This window comes from Chionomys nivalis, chromosome 1, assembly GCF_950005125.1.
Source record: "Chionomys nivalis chromosome 1, mChiNiv1.1, whole genome shotgun sequence".
NCBI classification, from domain to species: Eukaryota; Metazoa; Chordata; class Mammalia; order Rodentia; family Cricetidae; genus Chionomys; species Chionomys nivalis.
The window spans coordinates 59,730,236-59,742,754 of record NC_080086.1 but is presented as its reverse complement, the minus strand read 5'-3'; the positions used below and the strand labels follow the sequence as shown (position 1 = coordinate 59,742,754).

Genomic DNA, 12,519 nt, shown 5'->3' with positions numbered 1-12,519 from the left:
GCGACGTAGCAAATTTCTGTGTGCACAAAGAATGTGATTATCATTCAACCTCCTGATCGAATCTCTTGGACAACTCCCTGCCTGAGCAAAACCTCTGGATGTGATGTGCAAAACCTTTCCATGGGAAATCTGGGAATGATGGAACATGCCTGTAACCCTAGCACTTGGGAGTGTGAAGTTTAATTCCATCTTCAGCAACATAGTGTGTTTGAGGTCAGCCTGGGCTAAATGAGGTCATGTCTCCAAATAAACAAACAAACACAATCATCTGGGATTCTCCATTTCTTTCTGAAGCCTCTCTTCTGACCCTGTCCATCACTCCAGCGTCCTGCTGGCCCATCCTTTCTAGAGTCCAGATCCTGCACAAGTCACAGTACACTGCTGAGCCTTCTGTGCCACCTCTTTGTGTCCTGCAGGCCAGCCCCTACTTCAGGTGGTCCTGCAGGTGACACAGCCCTTCATAGAGAGCACGTCAATCCCAGCTTTATCTGTTCCCATCAGGTGCTGGAAGAGCCATGGACGAACCCGTGGCTGACTAGTGTGTTGCTCACCAGTTTTTATTGTACAGAGATCCTGTCTGTGGGACAGGTGGGTGAGCGTGGGGTTGGCAGGTAGATATGAAGGAATCTGAGCCCATAAACATTTAACAGCCGTGAATTTAACCAAACTCACTCAGAAACTGTAAAACCTCATGGCTGTAGGCTTTGGGTCTGAGCTCTTTATCCTGTACCATGCATTCCCGGATATATGTCCGACATGTCTGTGAATTTCTACTGCCCTTGTGTGGAGAGTCTGGCACCCGAATTTCCTAGGTGCCTTCTGGGAATTGCTGCAGAATGCTGACTGGGCAGACCTGATGGGTCCCAATCACACTGGATGCTAGCAGGCCCCTGTTCTGGACCCATAGAAAAGATGTTAGACCTGAAGTGGATGACCTGAGTGTTGGCCCCAAATAACATTTTGAGTTCAGTTGACTGTAAGGGTATCATAGAGTAGCCATTCCCAATATGCAGGCCTCTGCAGTGCTTTATCACGGAACAGATGCTCAAGTTTTTAGGGCTTTTAGTATACTGGTAGACACATCAGCCCCGTCAGAGCAAAGAGTATTACAAGCTAAGTTCCCCCAATCACTAGCCATGAAACCAAACCCCTCCTGCACAGCATCTGCCAGTGATGGTCAGGGCCAGGCAGGATATGGCAGGGACAAGTCTGCTGAGCAGAACTTGGACACAGCTGCTCTTGAGTGAGGCTACAATCGTCTTTCTTGGCTAGTCAATACTTATCCCCCTGGATGACAAGGAAAGGGAAGGTCACTGAAGAGTGAGCACACTAGCTGGCTATTCTAAAAGGTTTGCCTAATGTACACAAGGTCCTGGGTCCTACACTTGGCACTATAAAAACAAAACAGCTGCCATGATAAGTGCCACAGCATCAAAGGACCCAAACAGATATGTGTGGCAAACAATGTTCAGTCTTGTTTATTTGAAAATGAAATGCTTCATCTTCCCAGCAAGGAAAATAAAGCACTTACAAACTATGTGAGGGACTCCTGGACATGGTGTTCAGGGCTAGCCTGAGCTCCATGGACTCCATGGATCTAAGGCACTGGGGACATAGAGAGGAAAAGAGTGGTCTTTGGGTACTCCATGAAAACCTACGATGTGCCAGGTTCCGGCCTCTACCAGGCCTGGGGGCCCTTGGAGAAGAAGGCAGTTTGGCAGACCCAAGTCCTAAGGAGCCTCAGGCTGGAAGAGATGACTAACTAGAGATGCGTTCTTCCACATGTCCACACATGGTAAGTGCTGTGAATACAGCAGCCCACTGGGCAGGGACAGCTGTCTCAAAGGAGAGCTTCCTGGAGGAGGTGGCTCTTGAGGGGAACCTTGTATAATACCAGGGTGGCAGGCTACTGCAGCAGCTCAGTTGTCTCTCCTGTGTGTGCTCTAGACCCATTCCCTGGTTCAGTATTCTGTGGCGTACCTACATCTACTGAGCTCATGGTGGTCACCAGTTTTCCATGTGCTGGGCATGAAGCAATGACTCCCTACAGAGCTCTGGCTGGAGATATAGAGATGGTCCAGCAACAAAGAGAGACTCACCGGCCTAATCCATCCCCTAGCCACCTGGGAGACAGGCATCCTTATCACTGTGGTCGAGGTCTGTGGCTAGGAGACAGCAGGTAGTTAGGACTAAGGCCTGGAGCTGTCTTGAGCAGCAATGGCATCAGGGAAGAATGGAAAGGGAAAGGGTGGATAGGGATGCACTGCAGGAGTACGATGGGGCATCTCTAAGGGAGTGGGAAGCAGAGAGATGGAGGACGTCTAGGGAGTAGCACGTGGGCAGAGGGGATTGCAGACTGTACCAAGAGAGGACTTGGCCAAAGGAGTAGGGACCATGTCTGCATTTCTTCCGAGAGCAACAGGAAATCACAATAGAGTTTTATGTGGGGACATCCTACTTAGAATGACACTGATGGCTGCATGGACTGGAGGGCCAAGCAGGGTAGAATGCATAAGGAAAGTGACGTTGTCCAGGCACTGACTGTGTGAAGATGCTTTAAACCAGGCGATGAGAATCAGGCAGATTTGGGGACACAATTTAAGTCAATGTAAAGACTTCGGGTTAGTGACCTGATCAATACTTTCTGCCACACAAAAAATAGAACCTGGGCCAGGAGTCAGAGGTAGGTGGATCTGTGTGAGTTCGAGACCTGGCTGGTCCACAGAGTGAGTCCCAGGACAGCTACCCTACCTTAGAGCAAAACAAAACAAAACGAAAAAAACAAAGAATAGAACTTGGGGAATGAGTTCCCAGTTCCTGAGCTGTATCTCTATCAGATCAGCACACAGGCTCCATGAAGAGGGAAAGGGGATCCTCTGAGATCCAGTGCACCAGGTGCCAGTGTCTTACATCCTGTATCATGTATTTCTGCTGCTACCTGGCATGGTGGACCACATCAGATGGGCAGAGTGAGAGGAGAAAGGTCCATGCCCTCCCAAAGTCATCAGCAATATAAGGGTGAGGCAGAATGGAAACCTGGGTGTGACTCAGACTCTGGAGCACATCTAGCTGCCCCAGACAGCTTTCCTGTGGTTCTCAAGTCTGGCTCACACACAGGCAAATCCCTCCAGCAACGGGGAATTCACTACTAAGTCTCAGCTCTGCCCCAAATCAGCCACGGATGCAGCTGACTTTTGCCTCTCTGTAAGACTGGCAAGACAGCACCAAAAGAAAGGACTGTCTCAGCTTCTGGCCACATTTGAGCCTCAGTGAAGAAAAGCAGAGAGTGAGGCTCCCCAACAGTGTCATGACACCATTATCGCCATGCTATCCCAGCCCAACGGGAGAACCTGCGAGACAACGGGCAGAAGGCATGAACAGGCAGCTCAGGCTGAGTAAACACAACCTCCTCCCTTCTCTGGGAAATATAAATCAAGATGGCAGGGAGCTCCATGGGTGGCACCCACTCAACCTGGCAGGAATGTGGAGGTCTGAGAAGTCCCCTTGGGAAGGCATAGTGGCACTATGGAGTGACAGAGAGGTGGAATCTGCCACCGTCATGATTAAACTCAGCTGAAATGAAGTCATTTCACAGGGAGGATATCTGTTATGATGAATAAAATATAAACCCCAGGGCCATGGAAAGCTCTCCATCCCCTCCACCTTCACAACAGGAGAAAGTTTGGCCTGAGAGGGGACAGGTGAAGAAGGAAGTTCCCACTAGGAAGGGCCATCCCTCCTCCATTGGAAAAGGGTTTTAATGACCTAAGAAAGTGTTTTAAGGGGGCAAAGCACTTGCCTAGAAGGCTTAAGGCCCTGAGTTCAATCCCCAATACAGAAGAAAAAGATAGGGATGGTTGGGGCTAGAGCCCTTCTTGGGCCCCCAGAGAGTCTCCCTGGACCAGGTCTCAGCTTATTAAACATATCACATCCTACAGCACACAGAAAGAATCCAGGCACTCTCAGGAAAGCTTTACTTGCTAGAACCCTCTCTTACCTGAGCCCTCTCCCTGTCTCCTAGGACCTTAGACACAGTTCCCTTGGTTTTTCCCACTACCCACGATCCCAGTGACTAGCTAGCAAGCCCCTTACCTTGCTCTTAGATCCAAACTCCTCTTTCTATCTGGGGCTGGGGGTGTCCCACCTCTGAGCCCCTTCCAGCCCTCCAGCATTTCTCTTAAGTCATGGACCATACCACTGCTTGCTGCTGTAGGCTCAGTTATGTCCCCCATAACTCACACTGAAGCCCTGATCCCTAGAACCCCAGATGTGACTGCAATCTGACAGAGGTCTTTAAAGGGGTGGTTGGGTTAAAATAAAGTCATTGGTGGGCCAATTCCCATGAAACTGGTATCTTTTTAAAAGAACCATAAGAGCATCCATGAGGGAAAGGAAGAAGCAGGTGAGGACAAGGCAATCAAACAGCTTCACAGGCAGTGGTAGAGTGATGCCCTAGTAAGTACAAGGTCCTGAATTGGATCCCCAGTACCAAGGGGGAAAAGCTTATGTAAGTCCAAGAGAGAGGCTTCAGAAGAAAGCAAACCTGCTGGGCCTTGGTCTTGAACCTCAAACCTTAGGAACTGGTAGGAATAAATGTCAGCTATTTAAGCCCCAGTTTTGGCATTTTGCTTCTTTTCCATGAGAGATGCCCAGAGTGGAGTTCTTTCGTGGTGGTCAGCAAGGCACCTTGCCCTTGGCATGAACACATGACCCAAAGTCCAGCTTCATTAAGCTGTCAAACCAGAAGAAGCATTGAGGTAGGTCAAGGGTCTTTCCTGAAGTCTTGGACCTGTTGCGGTCCTGGGTCTACAATGACCATTTGGTTGTCCCCATGGCATTGGTGGAAAGCAATGTAACCCCTGGTCCAGCTATTATGAAGGCAGCACCATCCCTAGTTTTCCAGTTCCTTAGGCATTTCAACAGTCCCCTTTTCACCTGGGTGTGTTGGACTTGGTTTCAATTTCTGCTTCCAAGAGGCCTTGTCCAGACATGCTCACAGCCTTCTCAGATCTCTGCATGAAAATCCAGACACTCAGAAGGAAAGGCAAAGCCAGGAAGCTCAGGCGGAACAGAGGACCACAGTAGGAATGGGTGGGAGCAGGTGGGAGGAAGGAAGTCTTCAGACCTCAGCTTGGGGAACTAGAAGCTAGCTACCCTGCCTTATAATCTACCTGAGTATTTCTCACATCCTGAGCTGGTAACATGGTTGCTCTGCATGCAAGACTGCCTTTCACAGCTTCACTTGCAGCTAGGTGAAGCCACGTGACTAAACTCTAGCCAATGGGCTCTACAAAAATGGGCAGGGTGGAGCTTCTGAGAAGTCCCTGCATAGGTGACACATGTGCTCTATGGTTCAGAGTGTCAGAGAAGATCCATACGTCAGAGACTTCACCTCTATGAGAAAAGCTGAAGAATCTTGGGGCGGGGGCAGGGTGAGGATCCCAGGAATCCCAAATTTTAGAGATAACAAGATACTTGTTAACATAAGAGAAAGACTTGATTCATAGGAAGTTGCCATTTTTTTTTTTTTGTGACAATGCTTAAGGTGCAGCCCATACATTGGTAGTCATGGTCATAGTCAGAATATCTCAACAGATTCCAAGTCCTAGAAATTGAGGCTTCTTAGACTGGGCTCCCACATCTCCCAGCTTTGGCTACCACTTTCATCCATGGTACCCCAGCATTGCCATGTTCTGTGCTTACTCATAGTTACCTTTACCTGTCCCAACAGGCATGCCTCTAACCCAGTCCTTTGTTGCCCAGGATACAGGTGGCGTCCCTCCTCCTTAGACTATGTAGGGCTAATCCCACAATATGTAGCCAGGTGTGTGGGGTGCTATAATCCAGGAGTGCCTCCATCCTGGCCCCCTTTGCTACAGCCCAATGGGTCACAGTGTGTCTGTGGGTTGGCTATACTTGTTCTGAAACAGGAAGTTGTAAGAGATGATCTCTGTCCTGGAAGACCCTGTCACCCACTTTGGCCAAGTGGCCACTCACTTCTGAAGCTCAGTTTATTCTTCATAGTCCAGCAAGGCCATTAGGGTCCTTATACCCAGCCTGAGTAGGACGTTTGAGAAGGACAAAGCTGACAGGTGACAAACAGAAGGCTTGGGAGCCTGGGGTTTCAGAGGCTTCGACCGCAGTCTTGGTGTTGCCTGAGCTGAGTTGGTCCGCTCCTCTCTCCTCCACAAGAACATTGATTCTGAGGTTGACATGAGGGAGGGGACAGGTGGGTGTGAAGAGGATCCAGACAGGGAATGCTGGGAAAGGGGCTCTGCAGGAGGGAACCTGCCTGCCCATGTCATACAGACCACAGGACCCGACTCTGCAGTCTATACAGAATCTAGTGACCAAAGTGGACTTGAGCAAGACCTGCCTGGAGGCCGGGGATGGGATGACATATTCATTGTGAGCTGGCTGGGATAGTGTGAGGTTCTGGCTGATATGGAGCCAAGGAGCAGGTAGTGGGAGGCTCCCAGAGACTTGAATGCATGCAGAGGATTTGGGCACTGATCTCCAGAGAGGCACGATGGCCCTTAAGAGGAACCAGTAAAGTGTGTTTGGAAAAGAGGACAAGACTGAGTGGCCCTGAAGAGGCCAAAGTCTCAGCAACAGGTGGGCAATAGTCTCCTGCTGGCTGGAGTGAACGGCCCCTTTAAAGGGTCTTTCGCAGAGTAATACCATGCTCTGATTTCTACTGAACTGTTCCTGGGAGATGGAGCAGCCTGGGAAGCTGGGGAAGCAGCCAGAATGTGAAGGATGCTGGACTGGACAGGGGGTTTTGAGCATCCCGCTGGAATTGCTGGTGCTAGGACTGAAGAGAGCAATTCAAGGGGACCTTTGCAGCAGAGCTGTGTACAAGCCCAGCCCCAAGAGACCTGAATTGCCCTGTGGCTTGGGGAAGGACACAGTAAAGAAGTGAGTCTGTTGCCATCTTGGGCCCCCAAGCCTGGACACATAAAAGTGAGAAGACATCTCCACATCCTCCCCCATGGTCCAGGGCCTCCTGAAGATCAGTGACATTCCCTGCTATCTTCCCATCACACGCCTATCATGATTGCTCTACAAGCTGGATACATGTGTGCACATGCTCAGGCATATATACACGTCTGCACATACCAACCCCCCATCCCTGCCAAGCACTACTGCAGAAATCAGATGGATTGGCAGGACTATCTATGTCACGGGACTGACTATGCATGCTGGTCCACAGTAGGGAGTGCTGGGGACTGTGACAGAGAAAGGGTCACTCAAACCCTACCCTCAGGAGGCTGCATTCTCAGCTCGAACTATCACAATGATGCCAGCCCACACTAAGTGGTCAATGGATCTGCCCATTTCCCAAAAGAAGCTGCAACCCCCTATGATGGGTAAAACACCCCACATTTAAATTGGGACCTCATTTGAAAACACGTTAGATCTGCCAGTGAGTCTTTGGCCCATCTGTTGGTTTGTAGGATTGTCTGTAACCAAAAAGGTGGCATGCATGGCTTCCATCTGCAACCCTGGCCTTCCGTAGACGTTAATCCATACACCCACAACATACAATCAGCAAGGGTACTAGAGCACAATGCTAGTAAAGGGACCACGGAGGGTCCCAAGGGTGGCCCAGAAGGCCCGGCATAGGGTGTCTGATGATCACATACCCACTTTAAGCTCCTTCCCGAAGACAGTGCGCTCTCCCAGAGCTGAGCAGTTCCAACGGCCATTGCGGAACTGAAACTGACACTCGTCCAGGCCCATTTGGGAGCCTTCTCCTATGACGATGATGGCGTCCGGTCGGCTCTGGCAGATTGCCCGCTGTCTGGGAGCCAGACCTGGGATCTTGTTACAGATGATGCTCGCACCCAGAGCGACCACGGAAGAGAAGCCACTGGAGGGGACACAGATACAGGGGGTGAGACCTGGAGGGAGACTATGGGGTCGCAGGTGCTGGAGTGGGCAACCTCATCCCAGATACTCTAGTGGACCTCCCACAGAGTCACGGGGAGGGGGGAGTGTCTGAGGGAGGGCAGGCCAGAAGGATGACATAAAGATCTCACCTACAAGTCCTCTGAACCTCTAACTGGCCCCCAGGATATGTTTGTCCCTACAGAGAGCAATGACACCATGGGACCCAAATTTCAGAGAAGTAATTAGTGCCCAAGGGGGCGGGCCTCTTTTTCATCAAAGCCTTTCTGTTTTCTAACCTGGAGCAAGTTCACAGCCCTCTGTGTATCTCAGAGCCAGTACTGCTTAAGCAAGAGCTTCTGGTAGGCAGTCTGCGCCCAGAAGGGTCGCTGGGAAGCACATATTGAGGTGCCATTTTTAATATTTGGCAACAGTTCCCAGGGGCTGGAGTCATCTGAATAACCCAGGTAAACTTAAAATACACAAAATGGGAGACACAGGAGCCAGTCTTACCAACCAGACTGGGAAACCTCCAGAGGTTTGGGGACCTTAACCCTCGGACCTAGGGGGCAGCGGAGCAGGTCAAAGTCACTGCAAATCTTCACTGGGGCCTCCCTCCAATTGCCCCAAAGAGGAGAAGGCCACGCCCTCCTGACCTCCTCCTCCCTCTAGGGTAACTGGGCCCCTAGTGAGCCAATGAGGTGTCCGATCTCTGAGGTTTAAGCTCTGCTGTTTTCTCCTTCTGCAGTCTTCGGTGTCTCCTCCCCGCTACTAATTAAAAAGAAGATAATACCTAACGCGGCCAGAGCCAGTAGGCCGAACCCGCTTCCTGGATGCTGGATGAGTGGATGAGCGAAGGGCGGCAGTGCACCGGCCAAGATGAAGATTAAAGCAAGTGGGAAAAAGAAAAGCCATCCAGACGCGGGCGAATCAATAACACTTAAAACACACCCGCAGGCAGGCAGCGCGCGAGCCCAGAAGCCGCCTCTTGATCCGCGGTCGGGCTGGAGGCCGCCTAGTCCACTCATCGCACACTTGGTTGCGAAATCCCGTTCCAGAGAGGTGGGGTTGGGGAAGTGGGAGGCCTGAGGGTGGCGATGGAGAAACACAAAGGGTCTGTCACACGCCCCCTGGTCTTGGGTCCAGTCCTCCCCAAAGTGGCGATGTGAGGTTCACAGCAGGTAGAGAGGGTGTGTAGAAAGGCAGGTGTGAAATCTACAAGGGTGGCCCTTTGGCGCCAGCACCTCTGTCCATGACTAAAGCCCCCCACGTCTCCCGAATCCTGCCGCACACAAGTCACTTCCTAAGTACAAAGGGAGACACCATGTAATGCAGCGCAGCGGTATCTGGAGCCGCCTATTTCCACTCTCTAGTAAGAGTGTTGCCTGCCCCACCTCCAGGCACGCCTGGGCTCCTTGGCTCCCAACCCAGCGACCCCAGGGTCGGTCTGTCTCGCTTCCCTTTGCTGGTGTCTAGAGAGCGTTTCTCCTTGGTATCTCTGACCATCTATTGACTATCTGTGGTCTTACTATTTGTTTCTGATTGCTGAGGGTGCTGCCTTCTGGCTTGGGAAGTGGGTCTGAGGGTCGCTGGAAATGGGGCGGTGCCAGGCCTCTGAGAGGTGGTTAATGCTTTTCCAGAGAACGTTCCTCCGCCCCTAGGTCCTTGTTTGCTACCTGGGGAGCCCTGTCTGCAAAAGGGCTGCGCCCGACGCACGGAGTTTCTGCCAGGAACCGAGCTCTCTGGGGTGCTTGTAGTCCTGCTAGACCTACTGTGCTTGTGGCTTGCAGGGTCCTTGGTAAAGATGACCCTGTGGAGCAGCTAGTCTCCTCCAGAGTCCTAGAGCTATCTGTTTCTGAGGGTTTCCAGACTCCGCGATTAGTGGGATGGCCCGATCCCCTGCCCAGGTCTATGGAACAGTAAGCGCTCAGGAGGTGTCCGCTGGCTGGGATCCTTTGTGCCCTCAGGGTTCCCGCACCGCCCACTGCCTCTCTTGAGCTAAGTTGGGCAGCACGCCTCCCTCCCGGACCCAACCAACTTTGCCTGGACCGCACGCTGGAACGCACGCACTAAGAGGACGCGCGCGGCGCTTACCCGATCCGGAGGTAGACCATGCCCAGGCTGAGAAAGAGGTGGCCCAGGCAGCGCCGCGCTTTCCGGGTCATAGTCCCTGCTGGTGGCGGGTGCCACGGGCAGGGCTGTGCTGATCCCGCCGGCCGGGCCCGGCGGGGCAATCCACATAGCCTGCTCAGGGGGCGCGGGCCGAGGCTCCCTGGGCCGTCCGTCAGTACGTCGGTCCGCGCTAGGCGCTGGGGACTGTTCCAGAGCGCGGGAGCCGCGGAGCCAGAGAGAGGGACAAGTGCACAACGCGGGGCGACGCTGCGCGCCAGCGATCGTGGCAAGTGTTTGAGGCGCGGGGACTGCGGGGCGCTGCTGCCGCCCGCCCCCGCCCCTCCCTCTCCGCCCTTCCCCCGCCCGCCTCCCGGAGCGCCCGCCCCGCGCCCGAGCGCCCGCGGGTCGAGGATGTCTGCCCCGAGCGCGCTCCCGCGGTGCTCCTCTGAGCTCGCGGTGGGAGGCGGGGGCGCAGAGCGGAGTTGGGCGTGGGGGGCGGTGGAATCCCGCTCGCCTTCACTAATTCACAGGTTGAGACCAGCAGGTGCCCAAGGGCCATCCTCTGGGTGGAGAGGATACAGGCTCATTCCAGAACCCTCGTGCCTGGTTAGAGTTCTGTCACACGGGCTAGAAACCGGGAACTGGGGTGGCGACCTCATCTAAAGAACTACTACCACACACATTCTTTCCTCACCCTCGTCTGTGCGAGGGACTGGCTTCAGCGAGGACTAGACGTTCCAGGATCCTCCGGAATCTCCTACCAGTGGAGACTTGGAATTGGACTGAAGCCCAATGACCAGAAACAGAACCTGAGAGCTCGCGCAGGTGTAAACTCAGGGCGCTCTCATAGCGACATCTGCTGGAGACGTCAGGTAGTGCATCTGGTCTCGTGTCTTCCTGTTCCTTTGGTAAAACACCTCAATCCAGAGAACAGGGAATATATAAGCCAAGAAGTTTCAACTGAAGAGACTGAGGCTCATTAAGGTAAAGTCAAACTCAAAATCAAAGTCACCATCTGGTGAGTAGCCAGATTGGAACAAGGTAGCCCCAACTCTAGTGAACCCCTACTCTTCTCTCCACTTCAGGATTCCATACACACACTCATTTATGCTCGTGCTCACCCTTCTTCCACGGAGATGACTGTTCATGCATGCACGGGCTACAGATTCCAGCCAGGCACCATGGTGAACACGGTCGATTCAAGGAACAAGGGGACCGTGAAGAGACAGACCTTACAGCTTCAGATTGCACAGGCTGTTAGGAAGATCACAAGAGAAGGTGGTGGGAGAGAGGTTTCTGGGTACTGGAATTCATTTTAGCTCTGAGGAGGTGAGTGGGCTGTCCTAGCAGGTCACAGGATTTAGACACCTGTTATGGTCGAAACTGAGGAGTGAGTGAGGGAATAGCTGGGGTGAAGAGAATGAAAGCCAATGAGGTGGAGGGAAGAGGGGGCGGGGCACTGCAGACTATAAGGCTTAGTAGCGGGGGACACTGGAGAACAATCAGGTGACACATTCGGCGTGTGCATTCCAGAGCATCCTTTGGATGTTCTGTGGAGGCACTGATGGGGGATGGGGAGGAAGCTGGGCACAGGGGAGCCTGATGAGACTCCCTAATGGGTTCGTGGGCAGATGGGATGTGTTGGGCTGGAGAGTGCTTGTATTGCTGTTTTGAGTGTACCCCAGACTGGCTAGGAACTGGCTGGGCTGAGAATAGTCTTGAGCTCTGGGTCCTCCGACTGCCGCTCAGGAGTGCCAGGATTTCAGACTTGTGTGCTTCCACTGTGGTTTATGGGATGCTGGGGGTTGAACCAAGTCCTTTTCTAATGCTAACACAGTACTTTCCCCAAGTGAGCCTTACCCCCAGCCTGGAGCGGTTTTCAAAACATGGCTACTACATTGTTCAACCATTTTTCCCATTACAAAGTGTTCTCTGTGTCCTCCTGGCTTACCTCCTGGCCAGTGATGGCTTCTTCAATGACAGGGGAAAGGTAATGGGGCAGGAGTCACAGGTCTCGGTGGCAGAAGGATACATGCCGGAGCCCTGAGCCGCCCTAGTGGCTGCTGTGCTGTGTGGAAGCCAGGAATATGTAGAGTCATTGCAAACTACTACCGAGTGCCTGGTGCCATCCGTCCTGATTGCTACACAGGTATGTGAAGGCCTCCATATGCCAACAGCCATCCACCAGTCTCCTGGCTTCAGGTTTGCCCCGTTGAGGCATTGTGGACAATGATCTGTGTGTCACTCTGTTTGAACTCTCCACCCACGGAGCATGCTCTTGTGTTGCTCCTCCTCCTCATCTACAAAGGATCAGACCCTTTCCGGTCTTTTCCATAACATTTCTCTGGTTTGTCATTTCCAATGCACACCATTGTCATCTTATAGCAAAAGAGTCATTCGTGCCATGGGTGTCGGAACACTCACTCCCTGGGAGTGTGTGGGAGCTGTGGCGGTAGGGCGGCAGAGCAGGCAAATGCTGAGGGCACCTGCTGGGAAGAGGGAAAGAGAAGGAAGAGG

At 52.6% G+C, this 12,519-nt stretch overlaps 1 protein-coding gene across 2 annotated transcripts in view; it reads right to left on the bottom strand.

Annotated features, from left to right (window-relative positions):
• The window catches only part of Wnt7a (Wnt family member 7A), a 47,176-nt gene extending 36,851 nt beyond the window's left edge, over positions 1-10,325 (bottom strand). For both annotated transcript variants that reach the window (XM_057792875.1, XM_057792885.1), the window contains exons 1-2: positions 9,985-10,325; positions 7,647-7,873 (exon numbers count right to left, since the gene is read on the bottom strand). In XM_057792875.1, the coding sequence (XP_057648858.1) occupies positions 7,647-7,873; positions 9,985-10,055 (298 nt within the window). In that variant the 5' untranslated portion in view covers positions 10,056-10,325. The remainder of the gene's footprint in view (positions 1-7,646; positions 7,874-9,984) is intronic.
• Positions 10,326-12,519: the final 2,194 nt, after the last annotated feature.